At 52.1% G+C, this 19,423-nt stretch overlaps 2 protein-coding genes across 2 annotated transcripts; one reads left to right on the top strand and one right to left on the bottom strand.

The window, feature by feature from the left end:
• Positions 1-33: 33 nt before the first annotated feature.
• On the bottom strand, positions 34-1,250 carry LOC108138838 (TBP-related factor). Its single transcript, XM_017261348.2, has 2 exons — positions 1,041-1,250; positions 34-975 (listed from the first exon to the last, which is right to left on the bottom strand). Exons 1-2 carry the CDS (start codon positions 1,196-1,198, stop codon positions 456-458), a joined length of 678 nt encoding a protein of 225 aa, XP_017116837.1. The 5' UTR covers positions 1,199-1,250; the 3' UTR covers positions 34-455.
• A 783-nt stretch (positions 1,251-2,033) lies between these two features.
• On the top strand, positions 2,034-19,375 carry LOC108138761 (protein purity of essence). The gene is made up of 13 exons (XM_017261169.2): positions 2,034-2,210; positions 2,399-2,493; positions 2,621-3,036; positions 3,244-5,413; positions 5,474-6,001; positions 6,066-12,048; positions 12,108-12,312; positions 12,369-13,064; positions 13,132-14,795; positions 14,873-15,349; positions 15,486-17,442; positions 17,502-19,098; positions 19,161-19,375. Exons 1-13 carry the CDS (start codon positions 2,092-2,094, stop codon positions 19,241-19,243), a joined length of 15,990 nt encoding a protein of 5,329 aa, XP_017116658.1. The 5' UTR covers positions 2,034-2,091; the 3' UTR covers positions 19,244-19,375.
• The last annotated feature ends 48 nt before the right edge of the window (positions 19,376-19,423 follow it).

The raw sequence follows: 19,423 nt of genomic DNA, 5'->3' as shown, positions 1-19,423 counted from the left end.
TGTCTTTTCTTTCCTGATGACAAATGCTGATTTAGCTTTATTTATTTGTTTATTAATATAACCAAATAAAGGTTGCAAAACCCAGACATTAAAATAAAACTTATATTGACAATAAAGTTAAAAATTGGTTTCCCAAAAACACATAAAATAAAAAACGATCAATAATGAAATTGTTTTTTAAGCTTAAATACAAATTTTTTATGTTCGGATGGCTATGGCCTTTTATCAATGCTTTGCATTAGCAAATAATATTGAAACATATAATTCTTATGTAGCCGTATTTAAAATGACAAATGAGTTATTTGCTTAATAACATACGTTTAAATAAGAACAAATTCCTTAAATTTAAAAAATGTCCGACTGAAACTGGTGCTGAGTACATTTTCTCCAAAATAATATAATATAAGATCTACGCTAACTAAAAGTAGAGATAACATATGAATGCCAAGATCCTACTACGTCTTTCGAAAGCTGAGTAGGATGGGTGATATTGCCTCCAGGCAGTCCATGATGTCCTTGCGTGACTTGGCTCCGGTGAAGACAACCTTGCCGTTGACGAAGATCAGGAGAACAATGCGTGGCTTGACCATGCGGTAGATGAGGCCGGGGAACATCTCCGGCTCGTAGGAACTGAACTGGCCGTGCACCTGATTGAGGTTCTCCAGGCGGATGGGGAATCGCAGGTCCACGGTGGCGACAATATTCTGCAGCTTGTACTCCATGAACTTGACGGGGAATCCCAGCTTCTGCAGGATGCGTGCGAACTTCCGGGATCCAATGTCCGCCTCGATTTCGTTGCGAGCACCCGTGCAGATAATTTTGCCCGTCCGAAAGATCAAAGCCGTGCACCTGGGCGAGTGCATGCGCATAATGACGCCGCGGAAGCGTTTGGGCGAGTATTCCGAGTTCCTAGTCCGCGAGTTGATTGCCTTGAGGTCCAGTTCACAGTTCACCGAGAAGGTGGCCACAATATTCCTGCAAAATATGAATTTATCAACTGGTTTCTAACGCAAGAGGATCCCCAAATGTCGTCAACCAACTGAAGTCTGATCTCGTGCTGTGCATCCGTGCTGGGCTCCGCCACTGCCGCCGGTTGTTGGGGCTGCAGGGAGGCGTGGGGATTGATGCCCACATTGCTGCTCGCCGCCGCATTGTCACGATCCCGTTCAGCGTCCGCGATTTTAAAATGAAACTGCATTGCCAAAAATTATAAACAAAACAGCATGCGACCTGGCCAGTGTTGTCCTATGGAGTTGAAGGAAAATGTTAAGTATGCCGGTTTGGTATTTTTATTTTTCATACAGATATAGCGTTATGCCCTTGTGAGGTGCACTGGAAAAAATTTAATAACACCTGTTGATTTGTTTCAATAAAGTATATCCAAAATTGATAACAACTTTTGACAATTTTAAAATGAATATAAATTTAATTATAGAATTTACTACAACAGAACATATTTAATTCTTACTTTACAAAGGAATATGGATAATCTTTTCCAGAAATAATTTGGCTATTCCCTCAACGACTAAATATCTGAATTGCTCAAAAGTCAATAGGAATGCCTAAGTAAAAATATACGAAGTAATGGATTTGTTAACAAACAATGGACAATGCATATATTTGGTGATTACTTTCATGTAGAAAAGAGAAAATACCTAGGCCTTTCAGCAATTTAACATTATTTTTAGAAGTTTCTGGGTTGCTGAACTGCTAAAAATTTTAACCAGTTTAATATTTATGGGACAATTTTAACAAACCGTTTAGTAAATAGCCATATTGTATCTATTTTAGGTCACATTTTGGTGAATTAACTTTTTATTGATGATGTTTGTTACTTTCATCAATAGCCTTTAAAATTCAAATCTAGTTTTCATAGCTTTCATGGTTTAATCTGTAAAAACTAAAACACAAGACAAATAATTATTGACAACAAAGTTATTGAATAATAAGGAGTTTTTTTACAGTTTTCTTTAAGCAAAAAGTATGCTTGCCAGCCCTGGGCGCAAGGTACTTATCCGCTAATCCGATCTGGTCACACTGCTGACAGTAGGCCGAGTACTTTCAGGCAATTTGACGACAATTTAAACAATAATGTCGGCCCACAGCGGCGGAACGGATTGGAATTCCGTGGTAAAAGCTCTGCTACTCAACCGTACAGGAGCCTTAAACAAAAATGAAGTAGTTATTTTGCTTAAAGCAATCACGCGATGGTAAGTAAAGTTGATTTCAATTTTTTCCCTACCCCCAAATGGCGCAGTGAAAAATATTTTGGGGACTGCAAGTGCAAAAAGTGACTTGCAAAATTAAATATGGCCGCCCCAAAGTGACGAAACAGCCAAAAGCTTTGAAAATTCTATAATTTCGAGAACTAACGCAATGATTTTATTATTTTTTCTAGCGAACATGATTTTTTCGAAGAGGAAAGTAATTTCACACAGTTTTACACGGCCTTTGCGGCCCTGGCGGCTGACAAACTTATGCAAATCAAGACGAGTAAGTGCACCCCTAATGATTTTTCGCCAAAGAAAACACAATGTTTGGCCAAGAAATGCGTGATTCACTCGCGTTCGTTTGCTATATATATATATGTATATATATAAATAATCTTTGTATTTTGCAGTTTGCCAGACGCAGATTTGTCAGCTACACGATGCTACAGCGGTGCTCATCAGGTTCATCATCTACAGGCTGCCCCGGGTGTCCGTTTACGAGACCAAATGGCTCCTGGGCGCCCTCAAAATGCTTTGCGAGGGCCGGGAGAACGCCTCCACCACTTCGGCGGCTTCCATTTTCGACTACAATGCAGTGGCCAATGTCCTGAAGAGCTGCAAGCATCCCGAGTCCACCAACAAAAGCATTCTACCCAGCAGCAGCTCGTCCGGCAGCGGTGCCAGCAACGACAAGGAGTCGCCCAAGTCAGAGATTAAGCGATCCCGGTCGGACCTCTCATCGGTCATATTGCAGCAACTGATTGCACCTCTGGAGCCGGGCAAGATGACGTGGGTTCCACTCAGCGAGGAGGTCACCGACTGCACTGTAAGCTTTATTCCTTTCATAACAAATGTGTATGCTCCTTACACTATGATATTCAATTTAATGCCTCACCAAGTGAGACTTAAAAATTGTTTATCAAAACACAAGTAAACAGACTAGACATGCAACACCTTTCCTCGGTTTTCCTTTTACCAAGACTGATCATCTATATTACATAAGAAATACTTAATTGAATTTTTACCCTTGCAGGACCAACTTCTTGCGGCCAATGTGGAGTACTTCCAGGAGCAAAATGGAGTTGATACCCTGCTGGACGTGTGTGTTGGCCTGCCCATACTAAATCGCTACCGCTCCAAATATATGGAGACCATCAATGGGGGCAAACCGCTGTATTTGCCTCTCACCCAAGTGGAGGCTACCACCGTAAAATCAAGCATGAATCACATGCTCACTGATCTCACCATTTTGAGTCAGGCCCATGCTTTGATTGTGCTGCAGCCACTGACTCCCAGTCGGATTGAGCGGCTTTCGATGTGCGGCATTGCTGCGCTTTACAATGCTGTGCTGACTTCGATAGCCACCAGTGTGCTTGGAATGAGCCAGGCCGGCAGCTCCCAGAAGCAGCAGACTGCGTCCACTAGTCAGGGCAGTGGTGGCGGAGGCTCAAGTGCTGGACAAACCAACAAGGACCACGACGACTTCGAGGAGCAAGCCTGCAGCATAGTGAACAAAGCTCTAGAGATCTACTCGTACATTGGCGATATGTTCAAGGCGTCGGCCAGGATTCATGTGTACCAGAACCATCTGTGCTATGGCAGCTGGCTGCTGATAAGCGGAATTCAAGGAGCGATGGGTGCCTCTGGAAGCGGTGGAACCAGCTCGGAGACTGCATCCAAATCGGCAAACAAAGCGGCCAAGACTGGCAGTGAGGCGGGTACCGCTCCCACCACACCCATAGCCAGGGTCAACCTATTCAAAGTCCAACAAGGATTCGGTGAGCTTAATGCAGCTATTGCCAACCACAGCATCAAACTGCTCTCAGAGTTAATTGAGGATCTGAAGATTGAGTCCGCCTGTGGACAGAGCCCCGAAACCGCCGAGCTGCCGGAGCCGGCGCAGTTCGACATCTTGCAGAACTACAGTTCGCTGGAGAGGATTGTGCGGGTGCTCAACACGGCCACGCTGCATCAGCTATTCACCTTCTTGGCCACGGTGGCTTATCGCAAGGCCTGCACCTTGAGGCGAGCCTCGGCCAAGGATCGCACGGAATGTGAACCCATTAGCTACTCGGATTCTACTACCTACTTTAACGATTCTCTCTCCTGCTCTGACAACTCGGAGGAGGATGACAGTGAGAGTTACCTGGGGCATTGGTTCAAGGAAACGCTTTCCCCAGAAACCCATGACGACAATGCCAATACATCCACGCAAGAGCGTGGCGAACAAAAGAGCGCTCTTGTTCCAAAGTTGGATGAGCCACATGAATATCTGGATTTGGCGGCCGACATCTTTTGTTTCCTGGACCAATTTCTGGCCAATCGTCACGCTTACATGCAGCGCTATGTAAAGGCGGGAGTCAGTGATCAGCAAATGCTGTTAATGGCCAACATAATCAAGGATTTCGACCGAGATGTCATGCGAAATGAGAGCGAGCAGGTGTCCGGAAACGCCCCAGCAGCTAATGCAGGAGCAGGATCCTCCGCAGGGGCTTCTACAAAGTGGCAAACCTCGATGATTCGTTTTTCGGGCGCTGCCGGACGCTATATCCACAATTTAATCTCCACTTCGCTGCTCTCGGAGCAATTGCAGTCCAATCTACTGCAGCACTTGTCCATATCGCCCTGGTCCACCGATACCAACACCTGGCCCCTGCAGGTCTATCCGAGTACCTTGTCCGTACTCGTGCAAATCCTGTTGTTGAAGCCCACCCAAGAGAAGGAGGCAGCCTGTCTATCCGTGTGGCATCGTCTCATCAACACTTTGGTTGAGGGAGTCTGCTCTTGGTCCGCGGCCAGTGATTCCGACTACGAAGACCTCAACATTGAGCACGCCCAACTGCTGCTTTTCCTGTTCCACTCGCTCAATCTGATGCAAAAGAAGTCTATCCTGCTGCTTACGGCCGGTGGAGTTATCCGTTGTGCCGAAGTTTGTCGAGGAATCAGCGGGGACCGACCCGTCAGGAACAGCCAAATGATGCTGTTGTCGCGCTTGCTTTTATTCTTGGAGTATCTTATGAAGCACTTGTACAATGCTCCCCCGGAATTGCTGGATCAGGTACGCTGGAATCTGTTCAGCGTGAGCAGCATGCCGGAAACCCAGAAGATCACGGATCTGCTCAACAGCCGTACCAAACTGAACTCCTATTGTCGACAGGACATCGAGGAAAAGTTTCGCAAGTCGGCCAGCGAATATGGATCTGGTAAGTGTTAAATAAAGTTAAAAGGAAGTTCTATTATATAAAATCTTGAACCTATTACAGCGATTCGCCCAACTTTCTATTCTCTGGTAATGGGAGATCCCGAGAAACCCTATTGGGCCCAAGAGTTCAAGTTGGATGGCTTAGCCTGGAACTTTATCCTCTGCACGCCGGACAAGCTTAAGTATCCTCTGCTGGTGGATGCCCTCACTGACATACTCGCTATCGCCGACATGTCCATGTATGCCAAGGACAAGGAAAAGGAAGCGAGCATGCACAATCTGTGTGCCATGCAGTACTGCTTCAGCATCGCCTGGAAGCTGGTCTTGGGTCTGCCGCCCTCAACCTCTCATGTGGAATCTCTAAAGGTCGAGCGGTCACCCAACCTGCACTGCCTGATCTGGAGTATTCGCTGTCCGCTGGCCAGTTCGCACTACCTAATGGTCAACAGTCTGATCAAACAGGGAATGTATACCCAGTACGCCGAAACACTGTGGAATCAGGTCGGTGACATAGCTGCCGATATGAAATATAGTCTCAAGCAAACAATTCTTGGCGTGGAAGCGTTCAACAGTCAGATGAACGGCAATGGTAAGATATAACTTTATTATTTTTGTTTAATACAAATACAATAATTTTTTACCGCCTTTTGCAGGAACTCCCCGGCTCTCCGATCTCATTCTTTTTGACTCTCTGGTGGCCCACATGCAGGCGGTGGCCTGGGCAAACAAGGAGGGATACAAGTGGCCGCGCAAAGAAACCGAAGACTCTTCCAGCGAACAGTCCTTTTCATCGGGTAATTTACCTTCCCTGTCCAACGTGGCGAAACTGTACTCGTCGAACGAGTCAATCGGAGACCTTATATCGTATCCAGAAGAGGAGGATAAGCTGCCCAGTGACCTGCAGAAGCATAACCAACTGGTCAACGAGCTGATGCTTAAGCTAATGAGTTCTTACCGCCTGCTCTCGGTAATTGTGCGTGGCCAGATGCTGAAGCAGTTGTCCAGCTCGACACCGGAGCAAGCACTGAATCTGATTGTGCCCATTGTAAGCGATAAACCGGCAATTATGTTGGAACTACATGCCGCATTTCTGAAACTCCTGCCCAATGAGGACAAACAGCTGATAGCGAACGAGTGGCCAAAATGCCTGATGGTCAATGATTCCGCCTTCGATGGCAAACAGCATCCAGTGGAGCCCTACACCTTGAACGTGATAGATGCTCACATTACGGAGTTGACCCGAGGATCCAGTTACTCCACTCTGCACACACTGAAGCACTGTTTGAAGTCGATACTTCATTTGTTCGAGCTTTTGCTGCCACATTGCTCCGGCAACACTGAGATCGAGTCTCAGCTCAAGCTTTTGCTGATTGCCTCCATGCTGGACATGCGAACTGATTACCTGCAGGGACAAAGCGAACAATGCCTGCGAGAGATCCTCAGCGGTTTGACCCTGGAAGCCCAGAAGCTGCTACTCTATGAGCACATGATTGGATATTGCTACCGCATGCTCAAAGATTTTGCAGCCGATCTCCGGCAGCCAACGGCTGCAGCGACCGGTGCGGCACCTCTAGATCAGGATCGTGCCATGTTTAACGAGTCCATGCTGTTTGCAGTGCTCAAGACCATGATCAAGATGCTGGAGAAGCCAGTGGCGGTGCAAGCCATGCGTCAGTTTTTCAAGGATCAGCATTCGGGTAGCCTCACCACACTGTTGCTCTCTTTCACCGGCACCAGTCTTCCCGTAAGCTATGCCCGCAAGATGTTGCAGTTTGTGGAGCGCCTGTTCCAGCAATCCTTGAAAGCCGACTCCCAGTTTCCGCATGAGGACCTGGTCGAGTGCTTCGCAGAGCTGGCCACAGTTGATGTGGCTCGTTTAAAGCTATGGCTGGCCCATATTATCTACGGACCGAATGTGAGCACGGAAGTGAGTACTTCCGAGGCCTTGGACACTACTTGCCGGATGCTCACCAGCATCCTGCAGCCATCGAGCAGCTCCAGCAGCAATGCCCAGACTCCCACGAACATGGCCACCGTTTCAGCGATGCCAAGCATCTCCGACCAGCTGGATGCCATGGACATTGACTACGACAGTGGAACTGCGGCGAGCGGCGGAGAAAGTGGCGCCGCAGCAGGAGGAGCTGCAGCCAATACCTCGCAGATTCTGAGCTTGTGGCAAGCGGCCCAACCGAATCCCTCGGAGGAGTCCTCACAGGCTTGCGACCACAGCGAGAGCGAGCGCAATGGAGCGCTCCTCTTGAGCTTTGTCAAGTCCTTGGTGAAAGATCAAAGCAAGGCGGCGCAAATAGCGCCACCACTGTTCCAGGCCTTGCTGCAGCTGGGCCAGACATTGATCTCTCCACCCCAAGATGGGTGCGACTTTGCGGATGTTCTCCAGATAATGATCACCCTGGCCGATGCCAGTCCCGCCCGTGGTCATGTGGCCCTGTTCAATACCACACTCCTTTGGCTGGAGCTGGCCAAGCTGCAATTGCCGGACAAGCATCTGAAGCACGCGGAGAATGTAAGCGCCCAGCTGCGCTATCTGAGCGAACTACTGCAAAGCATCGGCTATCGAGGCAGTCGACAGCATGTTCCGCCGTGGGATGATGAGCTGCAGACCGACATTGATGATCTGTACGACGAGCTGGCCGAGGAGGGCGAGCAAGACTCGCTGCTGGACGACTCCGACGAGGATACGCTGAACAACAAGCTGTGCACCTTCTCGCAAACGCAGAAGGAGTTCATGAACCAGCACTGGTACCACTGTCACACCTGCAACATGATCAACACCGTTGGCGTGTGCTCCGTGTGCGCCAGGGTTTGCCATAAGGGACATGATGTGAGCTATGCCAAGTATGGCAATTTCTTCTGCGACTGCGGCGCCAAGGAGGATGGATCCTGTCAGGCATTGAGCCGACGCCTTGGCAGCAGTGAGGTCAGGGACTCGGCCGGAGTGAGTAGCTACCTACCCTCGCACATGAGCCTGCTGGCTGGCAAGAAGCGGAGCAGCCCACCAGTTAGCCAGCCAGTGGCAGCACGAAAGGATTCCCTGACCAGCGAACGGATCGTGGTGCTGAGCAAGCTATTGGAACCGTACCGAGAGACCCTGCAGCACCAGGATCAGTGGTTGCTCGTTGTCAGATGCATTCTGGAGTACTTCGATGTCCTGCTGCCGTCGATAAGGGAAAACTGTACCCTTTACTCCATTGTGGGATGCCACAAGAGGGCCACGGCAGCCTTGGAGCGACTCCATCAGCTTGAGCAGAGCTTCCAGGTAACCGATCAGCTTATGTTCGCCACCTTGGGCTCCCAAGAGGGTGCCTTTGAAAACGTGCGGATGAACTACTCCGGCGATCAGGGTCAGACTATAAAGCACTTGATATCATCGGGTGTGGTGCGCCGCGTTGCGTTCTGTTGTCTGTCCTCGCCACACGGACGTCGCCAGCAGTTGGCTGTGTCGCATGAGAAGGGAAAGGTTACCATCCTGCAGCTCTCGGCGCTGCTCAAGCAGGCAGATGCCTCCAAGAGGAAGTTGACGCTGACCCAACTGAGCTCCGCACCCATTGCCTGCACGGTTCTCTCCCTGGCTGCAAATCCCTGCAATGAGGACTGCCTGGCAGTTTGTGGCTTGAAGGAGTGCCATGTGCTCACTTTCTCAAGCAGTGGCAGCACCAACGAACACATTGTGGTGAGTCCGCAACTGGAGAACGGCAACTACATCAAGAAGGCGGTGTGGTTGCCCGGCTCACAGACTCTCCTGGCCATTGTCACCTCGGATTATGTGAAGATCTACGATCTGGCCGTGGATACCTATAGTCCGAAGTACTATTACCTGGTGGCCGTGGGCAAGATTAGAGATTGTACGTTTATGTACCAGGATGGCAACTACTACATGCTCAGTTTTGCCAGCAGTGGATACATTTATACCCAGCAGTTGGATCAACAAAGTCTGGCCATTCATGGAGATTTCTATGTGACCAACACCCTGGAGCTGAGTCACCAGCACATAAAGGATATCAGCGGTCAAGTGGGCGGCGGCGGAGTGTCCATCTATTATTCCCACACATTGCAGCTGCTCTTCTACAGCTACTCCTCCGGAAGGAGCTTCGTTTCGCCGCTCACCAATGTGAATAATGGCGTGCGGGGAATATACCACCTGGACACCAATTCGGCCAGCAAATCGGCCTCGAAGGGTCCACTCCAGCCTCTGGTCCAGTGGACCGAGGTGACGGGTCATCCCGGACTGGTGTACGCCAGCATGCAGACATCGAACAACCCGATTATATTGATGATCACCCCCGAACGGATCTACCTGCAAGAGATCAAGGCGCAGTCGGCCAAGTCGCGCATCATGGATGTGGTGGGCATTCGTCATGCGGTGGCCGGAGTGGAGAAGACCACGTTGCTGCTGCTTTGCGAGGACGGAAGCTTGAGGATCTTCTCGGCTCAGCCGGAACACACCAGCTTCTGGCTCTCGCCACAAGTTCAGCCCTTTGGCAATCAGCTGTACTCGTCCACGCTGATGGCGAAGGGAGGAGTGAGTGCCACTCCGAAGTCCAAGTCGAGTGCGACAAATGGAAAGTTGAGCAACCGAAAGGCAAGTCAACAGCAGAAACAACTCACGGCCGGAGGGCAACCAGTTTTCCCCATTGACTTCTTCGAGCACTGCAACATGCTGGCCGATGTGGAGTTCGGAGGCAACGATCTCCTCCAGATCTACAGCAAACAGAAGCTCAAGACGCGCCTCTTCTCCACGGGCATGTTTGTGGCCAGCACCCGGGCCAATGGCTTCACCCTGGAGGTGATCAACAACGATCCCAATGTGGTCATCGTGGGAATTCGTGTGCTGATTGGAACCCAGGATGTGCAGCGTGCTCCGCAGTCGGTGTCCATCCTGGGACGCACAGTTCCCACGCCGGTGAGGAGGGCCCGCTGGTTCGACATCCCCCTGACCCGGGACGAGATCTTACAGTCGGACAAGCTGCTGAAGGTGGTGTTCGCTAAATCCCAGGACCCCGAACATGTGACTCTACTGGACTGCATCGAGGTCTATGGCAAGTCCAAGGAGCTGGTGGGCTGGCCCGACGAGAGCGAGGACGTCACAGCACCGGGCACCAGTGTTCCGCCCGTGTCCTCCTCCCAGGCAAGTAGCGCCAACTTTGGAGAGGGTTTCAACTGTATTACCCAGCTGGATCGTATGGTAAATCACCTTCTGGAAGTGATGGACTGTGCCCTGCATTTGCTGGGCTCCGGAGTGCCGGCAAATATCCGTCAAAAGGCGGTGAAGACAGCGAGTGCCCTCCTGCTGCTGCCCACCCCCAATCCTGTCCAGACGCAGGCCCGCTATGTGCTGGCCACGCTCTACGGCAGCCGAGCAGCGTATCACAACTACAAGGATGGAGTGCTGCTTCAGTTCGTGCATACAGAACTGCAGGCCTTGCAGCCAAAGCTCGAAAAACTGGAATCCCTGCAGGAGATCGATCCGGAGGCCTTCTACCGTCTTATTCTGCTTGTCCGTGGCATTGCCAACGCGCGCCCACAATCGCTGGCCAAGATTTGCGCGGAGAACAACTACGATATTGTGCCCACCCTCATGGGATTTGTCTTGGAGCTGCACAAGGTCACCCCGGCCCTGGACGAGCCCATGAACATTGTGAAGCGAGGCTTGTGCCAGGCAGAGACCATAGTCCATTGTCTGGTCGAGATTATGTACGGATTTGCTTTGGCCGATCCCGGCCAGGTTGGTCGCATGACCAAGTACTTTATCGACCTGCTCAAGCATGACGCCAGTGTGATCAGCCACAGCGCCAAGGAGGCGCTGATCCTGTTGCTGAGTCCGCGCCTGAAGCGCCGTAAGGTAGCCATAGTCACACCGCCCGCCTGTTCCACACCCACGCCATCGACATCCGCCATGCAGGCACTGCAGGCGGTGGCCGCCTCGGCTGCCAGTGACATCATCGAGGAGGCCGCTGCCGTGGCCGTGGATGCGGCCGTCGGAGGCGGTGGAATGCCCGAGCCCAATCCCGAGGCGGATGGAGGCGTGGTGGGAGTCGGAGGAGTGGGTCAGCAGCAGATGCTCAACCTGGAGGCCTTCATGGGCGGCGGTTTTAATCGCCTGCTCGGCCTGCCCGAGGATGTCGACGACGAGGCCATCATGGACATTGCCATCGCCCTGAGCCTCGAACAGCACGGTGGCGAGGCCAACGCCTTGCAGTCCCTTCAGCAGGGACTGGCCAATCTGCAGGGCATCCGGCAAGCTGCAGCCATGGCAGCGGCGGCTAATGCTGCGGCCAGTGTCTCTGCCGGTGGATCCGATGACGACGAGGCCTCAAATGTGGCCACCGATGGGTCCACATTGCGCACTTCACCCGCAGAACCGGCTGGCAGTGGTGGCTCGGAGAGTGGCGGCAGTGGAGTTGAGAGCATTGGCGGAACGTCCGCCAGAAGCAGCAACTTTGGCGACCATGCCAACGCTTCGCCCCCGCGACAGGGTTCCGCCAAGGATGATCAGGAGCAAGCGGGTCCCAGCGACGTGGTTGGCTCCGCAACTGGAGCTGGCTTGAGTGCCATGAGCAGCAGTGAGGATAACGAAATCAACGAGGACGATAAGCTCAGCAAGCTACACGACCTAAGGTAAGTTTGCTGGTTGATTAGAGTATTAGGATTTACTGAACCTTTATTTTCCTGCATAGGATTGCTGTGCTGGAGAGCATTATCCAACATTTGGGCACCTTTGATCTGTGCAATGGTCTGCAGGCCATACCGCTCATCCAGGTGATACTCATGCTAACTACCGATCTAAATGGCAACAATGAGCGGGATCAGCAAGTGCTGCAAGATCTGCTCACTGCCTTGGTGGACTACGTGGAAATTGGCAAGCGAGGAGCGGCCTCAAAGGTAAGTTACTTAATTATCCTCCATAGACTTCAAAATAACCATAAGTTTTATGGCAGATGGAGACCAAATGTCCTGGCAACGAGGTGCGCCTGGCACTGCTCTCCCTTTTCGGTGTGATGATGGGCAAGACCAAGTCAAAGCAGACGGGAACCACTTCGCCACCGCATCAGTTCAAGGACAACAGCTCCTTTGTGGCCAGTACCACGGCCAATGTGCTCAGCAAGAGTGGAGCATTCGTTTACGCCCTGGAGGCATTGAACACGCTGCTGGTGCACTGGAAGAATGTGCTGGGAGATCCCTATGCAGCTGGAGGCGGAGCGGGAGCTTCGCAATCAGCTCAACCCAGTGGCGGAGCTTCGGGTTCCGGAGTTCAGCTCTTGAAGCCCATTAAACATGGCCCCAAACCCGACATATCCATACTGATTCCACACAACTATCTGAAGAACTACCCGGACATCTTCGAGTCGTACGATGGCCTGCTTACGGAGATCATTGTGCGATTGCCCTACCAGATTCTTCGCTTGAGCAGCGCCCATCCGGACAACTACGACAGTGGATTCTGCGAGGCCATGACCTTCACGCTGTGCGAGTACATGATGCTCAACCTGAACACGCTGCTGCGGCGACAGGTGAGGAAGCTGCTCATGTACATCTGCGGCAGCAAGGAAAAGTTCCGCATGTACCGCGACGGTCACTCCTTGGATGCACACTTCCGGGTGGTCAAAAGAGTGTGCAACATTGTCAGCAGCAAGGTGAGTTTGGGTTTGTTCGTTGTAAAATCCTCTACAATATTAATGGTTTTATTTTGTTTCCTTGTAGACTGGCGCTCCCTACAACGCCAATCCTCCCCTGCTCACTTACGATGCACTCGTGGAGCTCACTGAGCATCTGCGCACCTGCCAAGAGATCAGCCAGATGCGCACCGGCAACTGGCAAAAGTTCTGCGTCGTCCATGAAGATGCGCTGGCCATGCTGATGGAAATCGCCTGTTACCAGTTGGATGACGGCGTGTCGCCCATTATCATCCAATTGCTGCAGGCTGCCGTTTGCAACTTGCCCGCTGCCAATGGATCAAAGCAGGCACAGCCACTGCCATCGACCTCGTCTGCATCTGGGAAACTGCGAACGGATCGAGAGAAGAGCGAGGACACAGACGCCTACTACTCCAAGTTTGATCCGGCCCAGTGTGGCACATTTGTGCACCAGATCTTCAGGTATGCGTGCGACGCCCTAATCATCCGCTTTGTGAGGATCTTCCTGCTGGAGAACAACATCAGCCAGCTGAGATGGCAGGCGCACTCCTTCATGACCGGACTTTTTGAGCACGCCAACGAGCGGCAGCGCGAGAAGCTGCTTAATATTTTCTGGAACCTGTGGCCACTGGTGCCCACCTATGGCAGGAGGACGGCACAGTTTGTGGACCTGCTGGGCTACCTCACACTCAGTACCAGGAGCATCACGGACCGTCTGCCGGAGTTTGTCACCCGGGCCGTGGATGTTCTGCGGCAGCAGAACGAGCTGCTTTGCAAGCATCCCAATGCTCCCATATACACCACCCTGGAGTCCATACTGCAGGTGAATGGCTACTACCTGGAATCGGAGCCGTGCTTGGTGTGCAACAATCCGGAGGTGCCGATGGCCAACATCAAGTTGCCATCAGTCAAGTCGGACTCCAAGTACACCACAACCACTATGATTTACAAACTGGTGCAGTGCCATACTATATCCAAGTTGATCGTGAGGATTGCCGACTTGAAGCGAACGAAGATGGTGCGAACCATTAATGTGTACTACAACAACCGCAGTGTGCAGGCCGTGGTGGAGCTCAAGAATCGGCCAGCCTTGTGGCACAAGGCTCGTTCCGTATCCCTGCAATCCGCACAAACCGAACTGAAGATCGATTTTCCCCTGCCAATCACCGCATGCAATTTGATGATCGAGTTTGCTGACTTCTTTGAAACGGTGAGCGGATCCAGTGAGAATCTGCAGTGCCCCAGATGCAGTGCAGCGGTGCCGGCATACCCAGGAGTCTGTGGAAATTGCGGCGAGAATGTGTTCCAATGCCACAAATGTCGGGCCATCAACTACGACGAGAAGGATCCGTTCCTGTGCCACTCGTGTGGCTTCTGCAAATACGCCAAGTTCGATTTCAGCATGTATGCCCGCGTTTGCTGTGCCGTCGATCCCATCGAATCAGCCGAGGATCGGGTGAAGACAGTTTCGCTCATACACAGCTCGTTGGAGCGAGCGGATAGAATCTACCGCCAGTTGCTGACCAACAAACAGATGCTCGAGCTGCTCATTCAAAAGGTAGCCGAGCACCGGAGCAGCGATCGCATGGTGGAGGACAACATGGCCAGCGTACACAGCACTTCGCAAGTGAACAAGATCATACAGCTGCTGGCCCAGAAATACTGCGTGGAGTCACGCACCAGTTTCGAGGAGCTCAGCAAGATTGTCCAGAAGGTCAAGGCATGTCGCAGGTATGTTTTTTTTTGCAGATTACTCAAATATTATTATTATTATTAAATATATATTTGAAATTAATTTACTTTAACAGCGAACTGGTGGCCTATGATCGTCAACAGCAGGACCAGCCGCCAGTCAATCCGGGCTCGACCACCGAGAATCCCACCACAAATCGCTGCTACGGCTGCGCCCTGGCCTCCACCGAGCAGTGTCTGACCCTTCTGCGGGCCATGGCCTACAACTACGACTGTCGCGTTGGTCTGTACAGTCAGGGACTTGTTAGTGAACTGGCCGAGCACAACCTCCGCCGGGGCACTCCCCAGATTCAGGAGGAGGTGCGCAATCTACTGGTTGTGCTGACCAAGGACAACGCCGAGGCTTGCATGCATCTGCTGCAGCTGGTGACCATGCGGGTGAAGAATGCGCTGATGGGTTCGATTCCGCTCATCAGTTTGGAAGCAGCTGTGCACCAGGAGATGACGCTGCTGGAAGTGCTGCTCAGCCAGGATGATGTTTGCTGGGAGTACAAGCTGAAGGTCATCTTTGAGCTGTTCATCAGCAATTGCAGGTGAGTTGGAAAACAATAGTGTACATAAAGGGATACAATATGCTCAATTTGTGATTATATTTTATATAAATAACGTTTGATTTATCACAAATTTCCTTTAATATTATATTTACTTATAAAATATCTGTCTTCGTAGGTTGCCTCGTGGTCCGGTGACATCGGTGCTGCATCCCTGCCTGCGCATCATGCAGAATCTCATCTGTCCGGTGCTGCCGAGCAGCAAGCCCAATCAGAAGGTGGCCACCACGGATTTGTGCAGCATGAAGCTGCTCGAGGGAAACACGGTGGACTACAGGGCCTGGCTCAACTCGGATCGCAATCACGAGTACGCAGCATGGAGCAGTCGGATGCCAAGCAATAGTCAAGCCAAGCAAAAGAATGCCAAGGATCAGGCCGTCGCCTCAGCAGCAGCGGGAACAGGCGGAACGGCTGCATCTGAAGCGCCGCCAAAGAGCAGAAAAGAGGTGCGAGCTGCCTTCCTGAGCGAAAAGTATGGGAAACGGTGGCGCGAGCGGGTGCTGGACAAGCAGCGAGTGATCAAGCCGCTCGTGTTCAATGCCAAGTGGATCCAGCCATTGCTGTTCAATGCGAACTCGCGATTTGGCCGCCAGCTGGCCTGCTCCCTGCTGAGCAGCTTGAGCAGGACCAACGAGCGAAGGCAGCAGTCCCTGAACATGCTCACATCCTTCCTGAAGCATGTGGGCGAGGCGGGCGAGGCCAGTGCCGAGTACTTGATGCTGTACAAGAGCATGGCCACCGAACAGCCCTGGCTGCAGTATTTGGTGCTCAAGGGAGTGCTTGGCCAAATCTCTCAGCTACTGGCTATTGAAATCAGCAAGGTGCATCGCATGGAGGAGCACTCGCTCTCGTCGGACTTGTCCTTGGGCTACGCTCTGCGGCAATATGTGGAGCTGCTGTGGCTACTCCTCGAGTGTCCGAATATCCGCAGGACCTACAAGACCCGCATGCTGGGTCCCGTGCTGGAGAGCTATCTGGCGCTACGGAGTCTGGTGGTGCAGCGCACGCGTCTCATTGACGACGCGCAGGAGAAACTGCTCGAAATGCTGGAGGACATGACCAGCGGTACGGAGGAGGAGACACGTGCCTTCATGGAAATCCTCATCGACACCGTGGAGAAGACGCGCATGAACGACATCAAAACGCCGGTGTTTATCTTCGAGCGTCTGTACTCGATCATACATCCCGAGGAGCACGACGAAAGCGAGTTCTACATGACGTTGGAGAAGGATCCGCAGCAGGAGGACTTCCTGCAGGGCCGCATGTTGGGCAACCCATATCCCTCCAGTGAAATGGGATTGGGTCCACTGATGAGGGATGTCAAGAACAAGATCTGCACGGATTGCGAACTAATTGCCCTGCTGGAGGATGACAACGGCATGGAACTGCTGGTGAACAACAAGATCATTAGTCTGGATCTGCCCGTCAAGGATGTGTACAAAAAGGTATGGCTGGCCGAGGGAGGAGATCGAGATGCCATGCGGATCGTTTATCGGATGCGCGGCCTGCTGGGTGACGCCACCGAGGAGTTTGTCGAGACGCTCAACAACAAGAGCCAGGAGCAGGTGGACACCGAGCAGCTCTACCGCATGGCCAATGTGCTGGCCGATTGCAACGGACTGCGCGTCATGCTGGACCGGATTGGCAGTCTGCAGCGCATCTCGCGTAACCGAGAGCTGATCCAGGTGCTGCTAAAGCTGTTCCTCATTTGCGTGAAGGTGCGACGCTGCCAAGAGGTTCTCTGCCAGCCCGAAATTGGAGCCATCAACACGTTGCTTAAGGTGCTGCAAATGTGTCTGCAGTCGGAGAACGATTCAATTCAGTCGGCGGTCACCGAGCAGCTACTGGAGATCATGGAGACGATTCTCTCGAAGGCTGCCAGCGATACGTTGGACTCCTTCCTGCAGTTCTCGCTGACATTCGGTGGACCGGAGTATGTGAGCGCCCTAATATCCTGCACTGACTGCCCGAACGTCAGGAACAATCCCTCAGTGCTGCGCCATCTCATTCGCGTGCTGGCCGCCTTGGTCTATGGCAACGAGGTGAAGATGGCCCTACTCTGCGAGCACTTCAAGGTATTGTTTTCTTTTAATATATATAGTTACTGCAGATAAACTAATACTTGTTTTTACAGGACACTCTGAGCTTTAAACGCTTCGACAACGAGCGCACACCCGAAGAGGAGTTTAAGCTTGAACTCTTCTGCGTGCTGACTAACCAAATCGAGCACAACTGCATTGGCGGCACGCTCAAGGACTACATTGTGAGCCTGGGCATTGTGGAGCGATCGCTAGCCTACATCACCGAGCATGCGCCGTGCGTCAAACCCACGCTCCTGCGGACCGACTCCGATGAGCTGAAAGAGTTCATTTCGCGACCGAGCCTGAAGTACATACTGCGTTTCCTCACCGGCCTCTCGAATCATCACGAGGCCACCCAGGTGGCCATCAGCAAGGACATCATACCGATCATTCATCGTCTGGAGCAAGTGTCCAGCGATGAGCACGTGGGCAGTCTGGCCGAGAATCTGCTGGAAGCCCTGTCCACGGATTCGGCCACAGCGGCGAGGGTGCAACAGGTGCGCGACTTCACCAGGGCCGAGAAGAAACGACTGGCCATGGCGACGCGGGAGAAGCAGCTGGACGCTCTGGGAATGCGGACGAACGAGAAGGGCCAGGTGACGGCCAAGGGCTCCATCCTGCAGAAGATCGAAAAGCTGCGCGACGAGACCGGACTGACGTGCTTCATTTGCCGCGAGGGCTACGCCTGCCAGCCGGACAAGGTGCTGGGCATATACACGTTCACCAAGCGCTGCAACGTGGAGGAGTTCGAGCTGAAGTCAAGGAAGACCATTGGCTACACCACCGTTACCCACTTCAATGTGGTCCACGTGGACTGTCACACCTCGGCCATCCGATTGACGCGAGGCCGCGACGAATGGGAGCGGGCTAGTCTGCAGAATGCCAACACCCGGTGCAATGGCCTGCTGCCCCTTTGGGGACCGGCCGTCGGAGAGGCCGCCTTCTCCGCCTGCATGACGCGGCACAGCAGTTACATGCAGGAGAGCACCCAGCGCTGCGACATCTCGTATCCAAGCAGTGTGCATGACTTAAAGCTGCTGCTGGTGCGGTTCGCCTGGGAGCGCAGCTTTCACGACGACGCCGGCGGCGGGGGTCCGCAGTCGAACATGCACTTTGTGCCCTACCTGCTCTTCTACTCCGTCTACCTGCTGCTCTCCTCGCGATCGGCGGCCAGGGACAGCAAGACCCTGCTCACCTACTTGCAGGCGGCGCCCAACGAGAAGTGGCTGGAGTGTGGCTACGAAGTGGATGGACCGCTGTACATGGCCACCATCTCGCTCTCGCTGCACAGCCGGGAGCTGTGGAACAAGCACAAGCTGGCGCATCTCAAGCGCATGCTGGCGGTGGCCCAGGCCCGCCACATATCGCCCTCGGTGCTGTGCAAGGCCCTGTTGGCGCCGGCGGATCGACAGGCCAAGGAGTACAGTGTGTACAAGCCCTTCCTAATGATGTGGGCCCTGGTGGACCTGATCTACAACAGCCTGTTCAAGTCGGTGAGCACGCCCAAGGAGGAGGACTGGCCGATATCCCTGTTCGACTACCTTCGCAAGAACGACGAGGCTTTGCTAAAGTCCACGGACGGCATCCTGCAGACCCTGACCGATGAGTTCCTGCCGTGCACTTCCTTTGGAGAGTTCTGCGATGTGGCAGGTGGGTTTCATTGAAAATTTCATTTAAAATTCTTTACTTAATTACCTATTTTGATATTTTAGGTCTTCTGCATCTCATCGAGCAGCCGGACAGCTTTATCGAAGAAATCCTCGCAGCCCTGCCTTCAACCACAAGCTCTAGTTAAAATTCAATCGTGGTTTATAACCAACTAAATCGTAGAAAGCAATGGCTTGCTTACATATAAACTTACAGCGTAAACATAATATTTATCACATACAAATATTTAACCAATAAAATTATTCGTTTGCACAATGAATTTAAATACTAGAAGCCTGTTTTTATTTCGCTTAAAATGAAAGTCGGT

The sequence above is a fragment of the Drosophila elegans genome, unplaced genomic scaffold (genome assembly GCF_018152505.1).
Source record: "Drosophila elegans isolate 14027-0461.03 unplaced genomic scaffold, ASM1815250v1 contig_814, whole genome shotgun sequence".
NCBI lineage: Eukaryota > Metazoa > Arthropoda > Insecta > Diptera > Drosophilidae > Drosophila > Drosophila elegans.
Note: the sequence above shows the minus strand (reverse complement) of the source record. Positions and strands in the feature narration are given on the sequence as shown.

Bases quoted from the DNA above. Each gene is read 5' to 3' on its own strand.
- LOC108138761 (XM_017261169.2), top strand. From the start codon at position 2,092: ATGTCGGCCCACAGCGGCGGAACGGATTGGAATTCCGTGGTAAAAGCT. The intron at 5,414-5,473 runs GTAAGTGTTAAA...AACCTATTACAG, and splicing joins GGCCAGCGAATATGGATCTG to CGATTCGCCCAACTTTCTAT. The intron at 12,313-12,368 runs GTAAGTTACTTA...GTTTTATGGCAG, and splicing joins AGCGAGGAGCGGCCTCAAAG to ATGGAGACCAAATGTCCTGG.
- LOC108138838 (XM_017261348.2), bottom strand. From the start codon at position 1,198: ATGCAGTTTCATTTTAAAATCGCGGACGCTGAACGGGATCGTGACAAT. The intron at 976-1,040 runs GTTGGTTGACGA...CATATTTTGCAG, and splicing joins CAGCACGAGATCAGACTTCA to GAATATTGTGGCCACCTTCT.